This window comes from Bos taurus, chromosome 13 (genome assembly GCF_002263795.3).
Source record: "Bos taurus isolate L1 Dominette 01449 registration number 42190680 breed Hereford chromosome 13, ARS-UCD2.0, whole genome shotgun sequence".
Taxonomy (NCBI): domain Eukaryota; kingdom Metazoa; phylum Chordata; class Mammalia; order Artiodactyla; family Bovidae; genus Bos; species Bos taurus.
The window spans coordinates 10855401-10874154 of NC_037340.1; the positions used below are offsets into that span (position 1 = coordinate 10855401).

The 18754-nt window shown below is 41.1% G+C and overlaps 2 protein-coding genes across 2 annotated transcripts in view; one reads left to right on the forward strand and one right to left on the reverse strand.

Moving 5' to 3' along the window:
* LOC513969 (ankyrin repeat domain-containing protein 26) overlaps window positions 1–18754 on the forward strand; it is a 79858-nt gene that overhangs the window by 34720 nt on the left and 26384 nt on the right. Inside the window, 4 exon segments of the mRNA XM_059892862.1 lie at window positions 2501–2597; window positions 5834–5862; window positions 5950–6022; window positions 15718–15800. Of these exon segments, the coding sequence (XP_059748845.1) occupies window positions 2501–2597; window positions 5834–5862; window positions 5950–6022; window positions 15718–15800 (282 nt within the window).
* The window catches only part of LOC132346864 (uncharacterized), a 186561-nt gene that overhangs the window by 13379 nt on the left and 154428 nt on the right, over window positions 1–18754 (reverse strand). The gene's annotated exons all lie outside the window — the stretch shown is intronic.

Consider the following 18754-nt stretch of genomic DNA (forward strand, 5'->3'; position numbering starts at 1 on the left):
CATTCAGGCCCAGTCCTTACCCTAAGCAATGCAGCCCGTGCCTCCCTGTTCAGCCCGCACTTGCTGCCGGCGGATGCAAGCTCTAGGAGTTCCGGTTAGGCAGGTGATCTGTGGGTTTTATTATTTATGTATTTATTTTTCCTCCGGGTTATGTTGCCCTCTGAGATTCCAAAACTCCCCACAGACCCGCCAGTGAGAGTGTTTCCTGGTCTTTGGAAACTTCTCTCCTTTTAAGACTCCCTCCCTGGGATGGATCTCTGGCCCTACCTCTTTTGTCTCTCTTTTTATCTTTTATATTTTGTCCTACCTCCTTTTGAAGACAGTGGGCTGCCTTTCTGGGTGCCTGATGTCCTCTGCCAGCATTCAGAGTTGTTTTGTGGAGTTTGCTCAGCGTTCAAATGTTCTTTCAATGAACTTGTGAGGAAGAAAGTGGTCTGCCCATCCTGTTCCTCTGCCATCTTAGGACTGCGCACCCCCCCCCCCACCGCCAACACACACACACACATTATTTTTAAGAAACTTTATTAATTTCAGTGTTTATAGATGTTAAATTACCATGTCAATTCTTTGTTATACATGTGGAACTAACATGTAAATTCTTCCATATAGAAAAGTTAGTCCTTGTGGTTACTTGATTTTTTTCGTTGGTTTTTTCTTTCCTGATGTGAATATTGAGTCCTTCTTGATCATCATAAATGTATTTGAAAACTTTTAAACCTTCAACTTAGGTAATCATAGTTTTACTCCTTTTTTTTTTTTTTTTTGTATCTAGGTCATTCCTTTAATCTTTACCTGCCATTCCAGAAGACATAGATAAGAAGTTAGAGTCGTTAGTGTGCTGTTTACAGGGAAAGAAGCAGTAAATCATGTGAATGTTCAAATAGGGTTGTAAAAAATTCATTTATTCTTACATGAAGGATAATTGCTTTCCAAAATTTTGTTGTTTTCTGAAAGACATCAACAAGAATCAGTCATAGGTTCCCCCAGGTCCCCTCCCTCCCAAATCCCCCTCCAGTCTCCCTCTCCATCCCACCCTTCTAAATTGTTGCAGAGCCCCTCTTTGAGTTCCCTGGGTGATAGAGCAAATTCACATTGGCTATCTATTTTACACATGGAATTGTAAGTTTTCATGTTACTCTTTCCATCCATCTCACCCTCTCCCTTCTTCCCCTTCCCCCATGTCTCTAAGTCGGTTCTGTCTCTTTCTCCATTGCTGCCCTGCAAATAAATTGTCAGTACCATCTTTCTAGATTCCATACATGTGCATTAGTATATGATATTTATATTTCTCTTTCTGACTTACTTCACTATGTATAATAGGCTCTAGGTTCATCCAGGTGGATGAACTGACTCAAATGCATTCCTTTTTACAGCTGAGTAATGTTCCTTTGTATATATGTACCACCACTTCTTCATCCATTCATCTGTCAATGGCCATCTAGGTTGCTTCCATGTTCTAGCTATCATAAACAGCACTGCAGTGAACATCAGGGTGCATGTGTCTTTTTCCATTTGGTTCCACAGGGTGTACTCCTGGGAGTGGGATTGCTGGGGTATATGGTGGTTTTACTCCTAGTTTCTTAAGGAACCTGCATACCGTCTTCCATAGTGGTTGTATCAATTTACCTTGCTACCAGCAGTGCAAGAGGGTTCCATTTCCCCCACACCCTCTCTGGCATTCATTGTTTGTAGACTTTCTGATGATGGCCATTCTGACTGGTGTGAGGTGGTATCTCATTGTGGCTGAGCGGTAAAGAATCTGCCTTCAGTGGGAGACCTGGATTTCCTCCCTGAGTCGAGAAGGAGGCCATGACAACCCACTCCAGTATTCTTGCCTGGAGAATCCAATGGCCAGGGAAGCCTGGAAGGCTTCAGTCTTAGGGTGGCACAGAGTTGAACATGACTGAAGCTACTAAGCAGCAGCAGAGGTAGCAGACTTTTGGATGATGGCCATTCTGCCTGGTGTGAGGTGGTATCTCACTGTAGTTTTGATTTTCATTTCTATTTTTTGGTTTTTTTTAACCAAATTGATGTTGACAAGATAGTGCTTGAAGCTTGAAAATATTACTGCATTTGGATTGTCAAGTTGATCTGCAAGGAACATTTCAGGAGAAGCAAAAGCATGGGAAATAGTAATAAATATGTGGGGCTAAAATAACAGCAGTTAGCTTTAGTGATGTTTTAGTAAGTGCAAACCATTTTGGATAGCTTAAGTAGCACGTGCAGAGTACCTTTATGGCCGCCATACTTGAAGTACCATAAAGTAACCGTGCCCAGTTTAAAGGTGGCAGCTATGGAAGGAGATAAGAAGGGCCTGGTCTCTTAGATGTGGCAGCCACTGCTTGGTGATGCAGCACCATGTTTGAATTCAGCATCCTGGTTCTGTCACATAGCAACTGTGGGATCTTGGCAACCCTGTCTTAACCAGGTTAAAACTAGGGTATTTCTTCAAAAGGGATTAGGAACTCTTCATGCAACTCAGTGTTATCATTCATTCTAGCAGAGTATCTCTGAGATCCTTCCACAGAAGTATGTGGATTATTTACCTGGAACTTCTGGTCAAAGAGGAAAAAAGACATTAAATGGACAAGTAGAAGGTAAGAACTGTGTTTTACAGAAAAATGGTATGACAGAACGTTGATTGAAAATGGGAATGCTGATACATTCTAATAGGCAAAGAAAATCACCTGTCAGATGGGTAGTGAGAAAAAAGATGAGAAAAGGAGGGCAATTATGTATCTTATCAGGTGTCTACCACAGAGTACATTGAGAATCCAGTTTAAGGAGCTAAATTATTAGTTCTTAGACTTACTTCGTGGTCCAATGTTTAAGACTTTGTCCGGTTAAGACTGTCCAATGCAGGTGGTGCAGTTTCGATCCCTGCTCAGGGAATTAAGATTCCATGTGACACACGACCAAAACCAAATGATTAGTTCTGTTTCAAGATACTCTACAACCTAAGGAAGGTCAAGAAATAAGAAGCAAGAGGGAATGATGGATGAGAGAGACAGAGGGTACAGGAAGGAAATGAAGAAAAGGAAGCACAGGTCTGTGGGGGAAGGGGGCAATAAATAATGAAGGTCTTTAGATAAAGGGAGAGTATTTGACACGGACGATGAATTCAAAGTGAGCTTCTGGCACCAAAACTTGTCAGAGAAGAACAGCAAAGTTCTCACCTCTTCCTGTTTACTTGTTATTAGGAAGACGTTCAGAACTGCGGTCCCTGGGCGTGCAGAGCAGTGTGTCATCCTCCTGCCCGGAAGCATGGGCATAGGTGCTCAGCTGTAATGTGTGCAAATTGGTGTCATATGAAATGTTGCTGCTTTCCAGCATGGTGTCACGTGGGACTAAAGAGAACTGGAAAGGAGAGAGCAGGGGGCGTGATGGGGAGACCAAGGAACCACAGCCTCAGAGAGAGTCCACTGGAAGGTTTCCAACTTCTAATGCCATTTCAGTTTGGGGGGACGTGTTCGTGTGAGGAAACAGAGGCTGAGATTTCAGGAGAATGAATTAAGTTGAAGTCATGTAGAAGCAGACTCCGTGTAGACCAGTGTTTCTCAAATTTTAATTAGTCTCTTGGGGACCATGTGTGAAGTGCACATGCTGAGCAGGAGGTCTGAGGTTCTGTGTTCCTAACAAGCTCTCTGAGTAGCAAGGGTGTAGCCGTGCATATAGAGAAATCTGGAAGAAGAGCATTGGATAGTGCAGGACAGAACAGGATCAAGGAAAAGCAGTATTTTGTGTTTCTTTCTGAGCGTGTTTATAGCCAGAGGGAAGCAAAGAGTTGAAGTAGCAGTTATAGGTGTAAGATACCATTGCTAAGCAAAGAGGGAGAAAGAAATGGTAGGTGTCAGGGAACGTTTAACTTTAGGACTCCTGTATGTTGTTTTCTGTTTCTCATGAACCCTCTGTTCCTTATCAGTTCCTGGTATACAGGAACGAGTGGAGCGGCACGCTGTTCCCAGGACTGAGGTCATGGGACGGAATGCATACGTGGATTTCCTTCAGTACCTTCTACCCTATAGTGTTTAGTCACGACCCTCTTACTCAAGATATGGATTGTCTTCTGGCCTTGAGACGATTATTATTCTTTGTTATTCCCTTGGTAACGGTTGTTATACATCTGGTTTTTGTTCTTTCCTCAACTTTATTTTTTTGCCTAAACCTTCCTTCTATAACAATATGTAAACTCACACAAACATGAATAATGCACCCTTGTTCCACTAGAGACTTGGGTCCCCCGTGTCCTTCTTTCTCTCTCTGGCTAGGTCTTTGGAGTATGGAGTCCTGCCGAGCTCACTTTCCTGCCCGGGCTTTCAAGACTTCCTTGAGAAGGATGCCCTGTGTCTTAGTGAGCGGTATTAGCCCTATTCTAGGGCTTTATTGGTTTTCCACATAACCCAGGGAATATTATTCTCTCTCTTTTGCTTTCTTTTCGTTGACTCTGGTCCACCAGGCCCCAGTCTGTAAAGAAGACCACAGGTAGGGATGATCCATAGAAAGGATGTCAAGGGGGAAGATTTAAGTCCACAGATCTAGAGATTACCATTTAGAGAGGAGAGAATCTAGTGAAAGGACAAAGGGAGGAAAGGAAGGCTGTAGGGAGGGGAGTTTGGAGTTGATGAGGACACTTGAGAGAGCTCCTTCTAGATGACTTCAGTGTATTTACCCTGAAAAAAAGATAAGATCATTATTGCTCCAGAGAATCCTGGAGCTGGGAGGGGGTGCTAGAAGTGGGGGAAACTGCAGCCCCTCTGAGAAACTCTTAGGCATCAAAGATATATGTTGTACTGGTATTTGTTATTCAAATTAGATTAATTTGTAAAAGGAGGCATTGACTTTTTTTTTTTATAAAGATAGCTGATTCTTTGAAAGTTGTTTCATAGAAATCCTTTGAAGCATTAACATGATATACCAAACTAAACTAAATTTTGAAGCCAAACAGATCAATAGGGTTCATTCCCTAAATGTAGAAATACTTTTAATAAATACTACACTGATTTTGAAACATGCAAGATTTTTATTTCTAATAATTCTGTGGCAATTAAATATATTATTTCCTTTTTGATAATTATATTTAAATATTGAGAATTTATTACACATTATTTCCTAGATGTGTCTTATATACCTTCCTGCATGAGTGGATTGAGAAACTTTAAGATGGCTAGACTAGAGGAGACAAGACAAGTAGGCATTCCAGTAGCCCACATGGATATGGAAAAAAAAATGAATATTTTTATGAGCCATTTTTCTACAAGTGTATATCCAGGCTAATCAGTTCATTACTCTGTCTTTGATGAGAAATGAATTATACATTCTGGTGAACTGTCATCCCAGCTGTGCACTTCTTAAATGACTGGACAGATTGAAGAACATGATAAATACTTATCGCATAATGGTGGAAATGATAACTGCTGTGTTGCATTCAAGATGTGCTGTTGCATTTTACCATCAGCTTTCACGTTTATCTTCTTGGGTTCATGACTTGCTCCTCTGATTCAGATCCACTTTCTCCTCATCAGTCAGCACATTCACATTGGTCTGTGTGCACTTTAATGTTTTATAAAGCCATTGAAAATGTAATGTTACTTTTGAAATCTTAACTGCATGTTTTGGTGAACCTGTATTCCTATTTTTTCTTCACTATCTTTAGTGGATTCCTATGTCTGTCTTACCAGTGTCCTAAGATCCCCCTAAAAACAAGACACTAAAACTGAATGTATTCCGTGCCAAGGCTGAGTGCGAGGATTCTGCTCAGTACTAACTCTGCATGAATGTACAGCTGGCTTTCATGTTTACATGTAATTAACTCTGTGTCCCTTTTTCCTCTTAGAGTCTCCTGGGAAATATCCTAACGTGAAGGTAAAAACTTTTATAATTTTTTCTGAACTGTAGATTGTCTCCTATGTACATTATTTAGTAATCAACTTGTTTCCAAACCCCATTCAGCCAGCAGTCAGAATGAAAGATTCTGTTCCTAATAACACAGTCAGAATGAAGGATTTCCAAACATCCATTTCAGGTAAATTTTGCAGTACACAGTTAACTCTGGAAAGAGGGATACTGAACTATTTGAAATGCTCAGTCTTCATGCTTTTAACATTTTCTTTGCAAATTTAATTGAAGAATTGGACATACATAAGGCAATGTTATTGTTGATACCTGTGATTTGAAACAAAAGATACAAGCATAAGAACAAGAATTTTTAAAATATAAGCTTCAACTCAAGACGTTTCTGTATACGTTTCGACACTCTGAAGTTCTCAGTTTGGAATCTCTATAATTCTCAGGAAATCTTAGAGGTTAAATTTTAGACTCTAAGTTTTTTCCAGTGCCCCAAATGCTTGTTTGAACTCTAACCTTTCCCTTGAGTAAAACTTCACTTGCTAATATGTCAGTTGTATTTCAGCTTGTAATTATTTCATTATAATGTTGTTACACAGATGAATGTAGGCCAATCAGATATTTTCATTAGCAGACTATGTGTGTGCGTGCATTTGTGTGTGTGTGTGTGTGTGTGTGTGTGGTGTCTTTGATTATTAGAAGTAGGGGAAGTAATCATACTTTAATGACTATTTGATAGACATAATCTTTTGAAACAGTGATTCTGACAGTTGTTGGCTTTAGGATCCTATTATACTTCTAAAAATTATTGAGAATCCCAAGGAACTTTTGTTTCTGTCTGTTGATGTTTACTATATGGAAGTTCAGTTGAGTTCAGTCGCTCAGTCGTGTCCGACTCTTTGCGACCCCATGGACTACAGCACACCAGGCTTCGCTGTCTATCAGAACTCCTGGAGTTTACTCAGACTCAAGTCCATCGACTGGGTGATGCCATCCAACCATCTCATCCTTTGTCTTCCCCTTTTCCTCCTGCCTTCAGTCTTTGCCAGCATCAGGGTCTTTTCCAGTGAGTCAGTTCTTCACATCAGGTGCCCAAAGTATTGCAGTTTCAGCTTCAGCATCAGGACTGAATTCCCTTTGGATGGACTGGTTGGATCTCCTTGTAGCCCAAGGGACTCTCAAGAGTCTTCTCCAACACTACACTTCAAAAGCATCAATTCTTTGGTGTGCAGTTTTCTGTACAGTCCAACTCTCACATATATACATGACCACTGGAAAAACCATAGCTTTGACGAGACAGACCAATGTTGGCAAAGTAATGTGTCTGCTTTTTAATATGCTGTCAAGGTTGGTCATAGCTTTTCTTCCAAGGACCAAGGGTCTTTTAATTTCATGGGTGCAGTCACCGTCTGCAATGATTTTGGAGCCCCCCCAAATAAAGCCTGTCACTGTTTCCATTCTTTCCCCATCTATTTGCCACGAAGGAATGGGACCGGATGCATTGCTTAGTTTTTTGAATGTTGAGTTTTAAACCAACTTGTTCACTCTCCTTTTTCACTTTCATCCAAAGGCTCTTTAGTTCTTTCAATTTCTACTATAAGGGTGGTGTTATCTGTGTATCTGTGGTTAATGATATTTCTCCCGGCTATCTTGATTTCAGCTTGTGCTTCACCCAGCCTGGAATTTTGCATGATGTACTCTGTGTATAAGTTAAATAAGCAGGGTGACAATATACAGCCTTGACGTACTCCTTTCCCTATTTGGAATCAGTCTGTTGTTCCATGTCTAGTTCTAACTGTTGCTTCTTGCCCTGCATACAGATTTCTCAGGAGGTAGGTCAGGTGGTCTGGTATTCTCATCTCTTTAAGAATTTTCCAGTTTGTTGTGATCCACAGAGTTAAAAGCTTTGGGGTGGTCAATAAAGCAGAAGTAGATGTTTTTCTGGAACTCTTGCTTTTTTGATGATCCAGTGGATGTTGTCAGTTTGATCTCTGGTTCCTCTGCCTTTTCTAAATCCAGCTTGAATATCTGGAAGTTCATGTTTCATGTGCTATGGAGGGATGGCCTGGAGAATTTTGAGTATTACTTTGCTAGCGTGTGAGATGAGTGCAGTTGTGCGGTAGTCTGAGCATTCTTTGGCATTGCCTTTCGTTGGGATTGGAATGAAAACTGACCATTTCCAGTCCTGTAGCCACTGCTGAGATTTCCAGATTTGCTGGCATATTGAGTGCAGCACTTTCATAGCATCATCTGTTAGGATTTGAAATAGCTCAACTGCAATTCTATCACCTCCACTAGCTTTATTCGTAGTGATGCTTCCTAAGACCCACTTGACTTCACATTCCAGGATGTCTGGCTCTAAGTAAAGGATCACACCATCGTGCTTATCTGGATCATGAAGATCTTTTCTACATAGTTTTTTTGTGTGTGTTCCTACCCCCTCTTCTTAATATCTTCTCCATCTGTAGTTGCTGCTGCTGCTAAGTCGCTTCAGTTGTGTCCGACTCTGTGTGACCCCACAGACAGCAGCCCACCAGGCTCCCCCGTCCCTGGGATTCTCCACGCAAGAACACTGGAGTGGTTTCCATTTCCTTCTCCAGTGCATGAAAGTGAAAAGTGAAAGTGAAGTCACTCAGTCCTGTCCGGCTCTGTGCGACCGCATGGACTGTAGCCCACCAGGCTCCTCCATCCATGGGATTTTCCAGGCAAGAGTACTGGAGTGGGGTGCCATTGCCTTCTCCGTCTGCATCTGTTAGGTCCATACTATTTCTTTCCTTTATTGTGCCCATTTTTGCATGAAATGGTCCCTTGGTATCTCTTACTTTCTTGAGGAGATCTCTAGTCTTTCCCGTTCTATTATTTTCCTCTATTTCTTTGCACTGATCACGGAGAAAGGTTTCCTTATCTCTCCTTGCTATTCTTTGCAACTCTGCATTCAAATGGGTATATCTTTCCTGTTCTCCCTTGCCTTTAGCTTCTCTTCTTTTCTCAGCTATTTGTAAGGCCTTGTCAGACAACCATTTTGCCTTTTTGCATTTCTTTTTCTCTGGGATGGTCTTGATCACTGCATTCTGTACAATGTTAGGAATCTCCATCCATAGATCTTCAGGCATTCTGTCTATCAAAACTAATCCTTTGAATCTATTTGCCACACCCACTGTATAATCCTAAGGGATTTGATTTAGGTCATAGATGGATGGTCTAGTGGTTTTCCCTACTTTCTTCAATTTAAGTCTGAGTTTGGCAATAAGGAGTTCATGATCTAAGCCACAGTCAGCTCCTGGTCTTGTTTTTGCTGACTGTATAGAGCATCTCCAAAGAATAGAATAGAATAGGCTGCAAAGAATAGAATCAGTCTGACCATCTGGTGATGACCATGTGTAGAGTCTTCTCTTGTGTTGTTGGAAGAGGGTGTTTGCTATGACAAGTACGTTCTCTTGGCAAAGCTCTGTTCACCTTTGTCCTGCTTCATTCTGTACTCCAAGGCCAAATTTACCTGTTACTCCAGGTATCTCGTGAATTCCTACTTGTACATTCGAGTCCCCTATATTGAAAAGAACTTTTTTTTGGTGTTAGTTCTAGAAGGTCTTGTAGGTCATCATAGAACCATTCAACTTCAGCTTGTTCAGTGTTACTGGTCAGAGCATAGACTTGCATGACTGTGATATTGAATGGTTTGCCTTGGAAACGAACAGAGATCATTCTGTCATTTTTGAGAATGCATCCAAGCACCGGAATTTGGGACTCTTGTTGACTGTGATGGCTACATCATTTCCTCTAAGGGATTCTTGCCCACAGTAGTAGACATAATGGTCTTCTAAGTTAAATTCACCCATCCAGTCCATTTGGGGGCTTCCCTGGTAGCTCAGTCAGTAAAGAATCTACCTGCCGTGCAGGAGACCCAAGTTTGAATCCTGAGTCAGGAAGATCTCCTGGGGAAGGAAATGGCAACCCACTCCAGCATTCTTGCTTGGAAAATCCTACCGCCAGAGGAGTCTGGCAAGCTACAAATAGCCCATGGGCTCAGAAGCATCGGACAGGACTTATGGACTAAACCACAAACCAGTCCATTTTAGTTTACTGATTCCTAAAATGTTGATGTTCACTCTTGCCATCTCCTGCTTGACTGCTTCCAATTTGCCTTGATTCACAGACCTAACATTCCAGGTTCCTATGCAGTATTGCTCTTTACGGCCTTGGACTTGACTCCCATCATCAGTCACATCCATAGCTAGGTGTTGTTTTTGCTTTGGCTCGATCTCTTCATTCTTTCTGGATTTATTTCCCCACCGATCTCTAATAGCATATTGGACACCTACTGACCTGGGGAGTTCATTTTTCAGTGTCCTATCTTTTTGCCTTTTCATACTGTTCATGGGATTCTCAAGGCAAAAATACTGAAGTGGTTTGCCATTCCCTTCTCCAGTGGACCATGTTTTGTCAGAACGTTCCAGCATGACCCGTCTGTCTTGGATGGCCCTTCACGGCATGGCTTGCTCATAATTCCACTGAGTTAGACAAGTCTATGGTCCATGTGATCAGTTTGGTTAGTTTTCTGTGATTGTGGTTTTCAGTCTGTCTGCCCTCTGATGGATAAGGAAAAGAGGCTTATGGAAACTTCCTGATGGGAGAGACTGGCTGAGGGGGAAACTGGGTCTTGTTCTGATGGGCTGGGCCATGCTCAGTAAATCTTTAATCAGACTTTCTGTTGATGGGTGGGGCTGTGTTCCCTCCCTGTTGTTTGACCTGAGGCCAAACTATGGTAGAGGTAATGAAGATAATGGCACCTCCTTCAACAGGTCCCATGCATGCACTGCTGCACTCAGTGCCCCTGATCCTGCAGCAGGCCACTGCCAACCTTTGCCTCAGCCAGAGACTCCTGGAAAATAAAACTAAAAAACGTAAAAATACAGGCACACACAATCATAATGGCTAATTCCATTAGTCATTGGAGTTCTGATATCACATATCCTGTCTCTGGAGAACTCCTGTGTGCACTCAACATAATTGAGCATGGAAGTAACGTTTCGAGTTGTGAAAAGAGTTTTGACCTCTTGGATCCCCTGGCCCAGTGGGTCTCTGGACTTCAGGGATTCTCAGGGCACACTACAGAACCACCATTTCAAACCATTGGCATGGTTGGATGTGAAATGATAAAGGGACCCTTGTGTTGACATGGGTTTAAAGTTTTATTTTTACATTTCTTGCTTGTTTCTTTGATTTCTCTTAAGAAATTTAGACCTGAGAGTTCCTTTTTTTTTTTTTAAGCAAATATTTCTGTGTTGCATTCATTCTTCCTTCATGGTGCTCTGTGCTCTTTAGATCCAGTGTGGTCCTAGACTTATCCTATTTTCACGTGGAAACAATTAGTCACCCACAGGACTATCATGTCTCATATAAGTTTATGATGTCTATCCAGGGCTTAAAAAGTGAGTTCTGAAGATATTGATAATTTGAGGAAAGACACCTCATTGTAATTAAAGAAGTTGTCATTGGTGGTGGTGTTCAGTTGCTAAGTCGGGTCCAACTCTTTGTGAGCCCATGCACTGCAGCACGCTAGGCCTCCCTGTGCCTCATCGTCTCCTGGAGTTTGCCCGAGTTCATATCCATTCATCAGCAATGCTATCCCACCATCTCATCCTCTGCCATTCCCTTCTCCTCCTACCCTCAATCTTTCCCAGCATCAGGGTCTTTTCCAGTGATTCAGCTCTTCACATCAGGTGCCCAAAGTATTGGCGCTTTAGTTTCAGCATCAGTTCTTCCAGTGAATATTCAGCATTGATTTCTCTTAGGATTGACTGGTTTGATCTCTTTGGTGTCTTCTCAGATGTGATCTGAGATCTCTCAGATGTCTTCTCTAGCACCGCTCTTTGAAAGCATCAATTCTTTGGTGCTCAGCCTTCTTTATGGTCCAACTCTCACATCTGTACATGACTAATGAAGAAACCATGGCTTTGGCTGTATGGACCTTTGTCAGCAAAGTGATGTCTTTGCTTTTTATGTTGTCTAGGTTTGTAACATTAATTAAAGTAGTAGCATTCATTAAAGGTGTTTTTAAAACCATGGTCTCTAGAGCACACAGTATTATAAGGCATAATTAAGTGTAAAATAAGGTAGATATACATTTTCTTAATAATATATTTGTATGTTGAAAAATAGTCCTGTATGGGTGTAAGAGTTGGAGTATAAAGAAAGCTGAACGCAGAAGAATTGATGCTTTTGAACTGTAGTGTTGGAGAAAACTCTTGAGAGTCCCTTGGACTGCAAGGAGATCCAACCAGTCCATCCTAAAGGAAATCAGTCCTGGGTGTTCATTGGGAGGACTGATGTTGAAGCTGAAACTCCAATATTTTGGCCACCTGATGTGAAGAGCTGACTCATTTGAAAAGACCCTGATGTTGGGAAAGATTGAGGGCAGGAGGAGAAGGGAACAACAGAGGATGAGATGGTTGGATGGAATCACTGACACAATAGACATGAGTTTGGGTAGACTCCAGGAGTTCAAAGATGAAGACTGCAGTGGTGTTCCCGGTAGGGAATTACTCAGTCAGCTATGCAAGTTGGAGCTGCCAGGAAACAGGAAGCAAAGAAGGTAATGCAGAAGCCCAGAACACTCAGCTTTGGGCCACCTGGGCACAGCCTTATCGTCCTTCTGATGGTTCCAAATTAGATTTTGTGGCAAAGTCTACCTTGTGCTGACTCCTTTTATGCAACCTGCAGCCAATCAGTACCTCTTAGCAAAGTGTTTGCATTCTCCCTCTGACCATAGTAATACAATAAATAACAAAGAGAGTTAGGAAAAAGTAAGTTCGTTCAGGCTGGTATTTAGCATATACCTGAGAGTGGGTAGCAGGATTATGTTTAGAACTCTGGGACTAGTTGGGAGACTAGGTAGCCATCTAGAGACTGCCTTCTCAAAATGGGACTTCATAGCAATGTTTTATATGGCTGTCAATTCATAAGCATTAGTTATGATTATATTCAGTATAACTGCAAAAGCAACTCTGATACCAAATACTAAAATATTTCTTGTGTTTTCTGTGACTTTGTATTTTTTAGAATTGGCTTTCCCAGTGGGAATGGGAGTCATGGGAAATTTGCTACCTAGTACCTCCTTCTCAGCTGTGTCCACATAGTATATCGACTTGTTTTAGTATTTGTAATGAATTAAGAGTTCACAAGGGAGGTTGGTATAAAGGAGTGCTGTATCATTGAAAAGCAGTATATAGCAAGTCAATTCTGATTCTACTAGGACGCCCAGTCTATGGAGTAACCACATCTAATAATGTGTTGTCCATAAATACTAATTAATTTAGCACCCTTAATCAGTCATACGGTCAGGGCTATGGTAAGAAATCATCCACTGTTTGTTTTTTCATTCCTGTGCTTTTGTCTTTTCTATCCTCACCTTGCATTTACAGAATATTCTCAGTTATCTCCTAGAATAGTGACTACAGGCTCTAAACTCAACCTGTTTGTCTATTTTTCTTTTAATCTATACAACTGAGTCTTTGCTCTTGTTTTTCCATGAGCTTGGTAGGTCCGGGAAAAACAAATTCAAATAAAATGCCTACACGAGTCCCTTCAACACTGGATGATGTGAAATAGGAAAACTACAAAATAGATAGAAGCCACTTCAGTCAGTTCATGTTGATCATTTTCTTCTCAGTCAATACATTTTATAAAACAACGAGCAGTACCTACTCCTTCAGGGTCCCTGGATTTGTACATTCATTGGTTTCTTAAAGATTTATTCTATACTGTACCCTGAAAGTTTTATATCCTAAATATTTCTGTAAACACTCCCTCAGTTCAGGCCTGTGTCACCTTTTTGTTCCCAGTATTAATGCCTTCAGATTCGTCTTCCTCCGGTTATTCGTATGCCCTTCAGATTCCTCCCTCCCATGGTGTTTAGAGTCACCAATCTCAAAAGCACACGTGACCATGAGGCACTCTGAGTCACGTTAATGTCTAGACCTCTTAAAGCACCGCTGATGCTCTCACAGTCTGACTTCTGCCTGACCCTCTGTCTCTAGCCCTTTCAGTCCTTTGCTCTAGAATTCTGAACTGCTGCTGGCGCCCTCGTCACTTGTCCCTGTTGTTGTTCAGTCGCTCAGTCCTGTCTGATTCTATGCAGCCCCATGGACCGCAGCACACCAGGCTTCCCTGTCCTTCACCATCTCCCAGCACTTGCTCAACTCACGTTCATGGAGTCGGTGATGCCATCCAAACATCTCATCCTCTGTCATCCCCCTTTCCTCCCGACTTCAACCTTTCCCAGCACCAGGTTTCTAATGAGTCAGCTCTTCGAATCCAGTGGCCAAAGTACTGGAGCTTCAGTGCCAGTGTCAGTCTTTCCAATGAATGTTCAGAACTGATTTTGTTTAGGATTGACTGGTTGGATCTCCTTGCGGTCCAAGGGACTGTCATGAGTCTTTTCGAACACCACAGTTGAAAAGCATCAGTTCTTCGGTGCTCAGTCTTCTTTTTGGTCCAACTCTCACATCCATACATGACTACTGTAAAAGCCTTTGCTTTGACTAGACGGACCTTTGTCTGCAAAGTAACGTCTCTGCTTTTTGATACGCTAAGTTTGTCATACCTTTTCTTCCAATGAGCAAGTGTCCTTTAATTTCACGACTGCAGTCACCATCTGCATTTCTTTTGGAGCCCAAGAGAATAAAGTCTGTTTCTGTTCTCATTGTTTCCTATCTCTTTGCCACGAAGTGATGGGACCGGATGCCATGACCTTCGTCAGTCCCATCCCTTCACTTTGGACAGATATCTACCCTGTAGTGTGTGTGCTTCTCTCCCCATCTTGCTACAGCCTGAAATGCTCTCCCTCTCGTGCCCTCTGTTCCCTTGAACTGTGTAAGTCTGCACTCAGGCATTATCTCTAGAAAAGCCATCCCTGACACCTTTTTCTACATTTTTCGTTAAACTCCGGTGTCTAGTACTGAGCGGAAACCTGAGAAATAATGATCGAATAAGAGAAACTGGGGCTCTGTATCAACCTAGAGGGGTGGGATGGGGAGGGAGATGAGAAGGAGGTTCAAAAGGGGTGATATATGTGTACCTATGGCTCATTCATGTTGGGGTTTGGCAGAAAACAACAAAATTCTGTAAAGCAGTTATCCTTCAATAAAAAAATAAATTAAAAAAAATGCTGTATATACTGAGGTGACTTTTAAGAGCTTGTCCTCTGCAGTCTAGGAGCCAAGAGGAGAGACATGTAAAGAAATAATTTACAGTCCAGATCTATATCTATCAGTAGGAAAATCTAGAAAGATACACTAGAAAAATCTTTAAAGTACTAAGGTAGCTACAAGGAAAGGCATACCTCTTTATCAGGGGAAAGATGGCAGTAATTAAAGACAACTTCACAAAGCAGGTTGAGCGTTAAAAGATGAAAAGTAATTTGTCAGAAGAGTAGAGGGAAGCCTTTCAGATGAAGGAACTGATAAAAGCTAAAAAGTAAGAGGAATTTTGTAAACCATGAATAATGTTGCAGTTGATGCTTGGCACATTGTTAAAAAGGTCTGTTATGAAGTAGAGAAGAGAATATATGGTGACTTTATATGTCTGTCCTGTATTTTGTTTGGTTTCTGATTGTTTTGTTCACTGATGTTTGGATCAATCTGTGACTGAATCTTTGAGCTGTTTGTGTGCCTGTAACCTGGTGACATCTGGTATTTCCCAAATGGTTTGTGGAATTTTTTAGGTCATTGGAAGTAGTTCTTAAAGAAGTAAATATTCAGCTGAAGATTAAGATTGATTTAATCTGTCATTCCATACAATATTTTAGATCTATGTTTTAAATGAGGATTATGTCTTTTATCTAAACATTCTAAGTAATTTTAACTAAACATGCAGATCTGTCAAGAGAACTAGACTTGGAAATGATAACAGAGGAAAAACAAGAAAAACTTGATGAAGATGAGAATAACCATGCACAGGTATGTAAAACTGTAAATTTCAATTTCTGGTGTAGTGCTGTATAAGAAAAAGTGTATCAAACAAGGCAAATTAGAATGGAAAGATAAGTTAAAACCCATCACAAATGAGTTAAAGTGGAAGTTCAGTGAAATTTTGTGAGGAATACCAAATTACTGCTTCTCATGAGGAAGATCCACTATGTGATAAGCCTTAAGAAGGAACAAACCAAAAGGAAATATCTCCTAATCTCACAAATAATATACCTGATTGTGAGGAAAAAGATGCATTTGGAGTATCTGTCTCTCTAGTATTCCAAGCATTTCCTGAACAAAAAGAACCCAGTCTCAAAAATGTTTTTCTGTGGTCTGTAAACTCTGGGTCCCTTGGATAGACTTGTCGTTCATCTTCAAAGCTTCATTTCCCTGAAAATAAAGTAGACTTTGAAAATTATCAACTAGACATTGAACATGTGTTTATGAAAATTGAGCAGAGTTTTTATAATGATACAGAAAATAAAAAAGTAGGGGAGCCAGTAGTTACATTCGAAGTGAAAGACCAAGAGATTGATATGCAAATGTCACAAAATATGAGGCAAGATCCCACTAATCAGAAATTAGACACGGGACAGGCATGTCAGTCTAGTCTGTGGCTTGTCTACTCTGGTAAGGTGAAACATATAATTCAAATAAAAATTCACGTTCCCCTTGCTGTTGTTAAAATGCTGATCTGAAAAATAAAGCAATACAGGACTGGTTCCAGAAGCCACTGCATGCGGATAATTGCAGCGCTAGTGACAATAAAAGCATGGAACCCGAATTAGAAAATGGGAATTCTTCTCCACCTAATAGTCATGGTGCATCTGAAATGTATGTAAATGAAGGATTAGAGAAGGATATACAGAGGTTTAAGAAGGAAATAGACATGTTACAAGTAGAGTTGCTGGCTCTGGAAAAAGAGAAAATTCAACTTCCAAAAGAGATGCAGGCTCATTTATTCTTGTTTTGGTTTTTCTCTTTCTTGATGATGTGGCCCCTTTTGATTTTCTACTAACAAATAAAGTGGGGTCATCCAAAGAGGTAATTGTGTAGAAATCGATTATTATCTCAATAACAGGAATTCAGGAAACTATTTTCATGGCTTTTGTCCTTCAGTCAATTCTAATATCTAATTGTTCTCCATCAGTCTTCATATCGGAGAAGGCAATGGCACCCCACTCCAGTACTGTTGCCTGGAAAATCCCATGGACAGAGGAGCCTGGTAGGCTGCAGTCCATGGGGTCGCTAAGAGTCAGACATGACTGAGCGACTTCCCTTTCACTTTTCACTTTCATGCATTGGAGAAGGAAATGGCAACCCACTCCAGTGTTCTTGCCTGGAGAATCCCAGGGACGGGGGAGCTTGGTGGCTGCCGTCTATGGGGTCACACAGAGTCGGACATGACTGAAGCGACTTAGCAGTAGCAGCAGTCTTCATATGGACTGGGAAACTCATTTAGCTATGTACCACGTGGTCTTCTGAGCCAGAATAAGCACCAAGGAAATTGCTTAAGAAGAATAATCAGCTAGGGTTTTGCGCCTTTTTTCCCCTTTAACTCTGTTGGGTTAAATATGTTATATTTCCATAGAATGGGAAGAAAGCACTCACTGAGAGATGGGACATGAACATGTGTTCCCTCTAATCTCTTCATTGTGGTTGAATACATGTGATCTCTGCTTTCCGAAATCGCTGGGCACTTAGATTTCCAGCATGGCCACTTCAGGATCTTTTTGATAACAAACACATGTGCTCCCACATTGCTTTAATCAGCACTCTCAAATGTTTCTTTTGAGACAGACCTTTCCATTATGTTGTTTACTAAAATGTAGAAGTTTTGACATGTGTGATTTTGTTACATAGGTTGTGTGTGTGTGTGTGTGTGAAAGTTGCTCAGTCAGGTCCAACTCTTTGCGAACCCTTGGACTATAGCCTGCCAGGCTCCTCTGTCCATGGAATTCCCCAGGCCAGAAAGAATACCAGAGTAGCTAGCTGTTCCCTTCTCCAGGGGATCTTCCTAACCCAGGGATCAAACCCAGGTCTCCCACATTGAAGGTGGACTCTTTAATGTTTGAGCCACCAGGGCAGCCCATAGGTAGTATAAACCCTGAGCAAAAAAGGAAAAAAAAAAAAAATTAAGTGTTTACCTACAAAGGAGAAGACTGAGTTCTGAGATGCTGTGAGATTTTTCTTCTTCAGTAATAGGTTTTGAAAAATTGTTTTTGCTCTTTTGTGTAAGAGGTGCTTTGACTGAGTTTGAACAACAGACAAAAAGACAAAACAAAAACAACTCTATGTGTTCTCCTGTTTAAAAAAAAAAAAAAAACGGAGATGATCCCTACCCACAACTAAGGCATTGAGTTACTGTGCCAAAGTCATGCTTTTAACTTACCTGATTAATCTGATGAATTCATTTGGTAATACATAACATTCAATGTTCCAGAATTGTATCATCTCTTTTGGTGCCATAAAATGCTAGGGAGTGCCAGTTTAGGGGCCTTAAACAAAACCTTGAACATTTTTTGACTTTATTGCTGTTTTTGGTAAATAGTGGGGCAATGCTGCTGCTGCTACTGCTAAATCACTTCAGTCGTGTCTGACTCTGTGCAACCCCATAGATGGCAGCCCACCAGGCTCCCCCATCCCTAGGATTCTCCAGGCAAGAACACTCGAGTGGGTTGCTATTTCCTTCTCTACTAGGTAATTATATCTATACCCTCTAGTTGTAAGGTTTGACGGTTATTGCATGTGGAATTTGGAAGCATTAGTTATATTCCAGAATTCCACACTAACTAACAACTCCTCAGTTTCATTCTGCTCCTTGTGTTTTGGTAAACTCTGGTTCATTTAATGTAGTGAACACCATCACTTTTTTGCTATCTCCCGGATCCAAGTGAAAAAAGAATTGTAAAAGGCCGAGGGGAAAGAATAGCTTTAGTGCA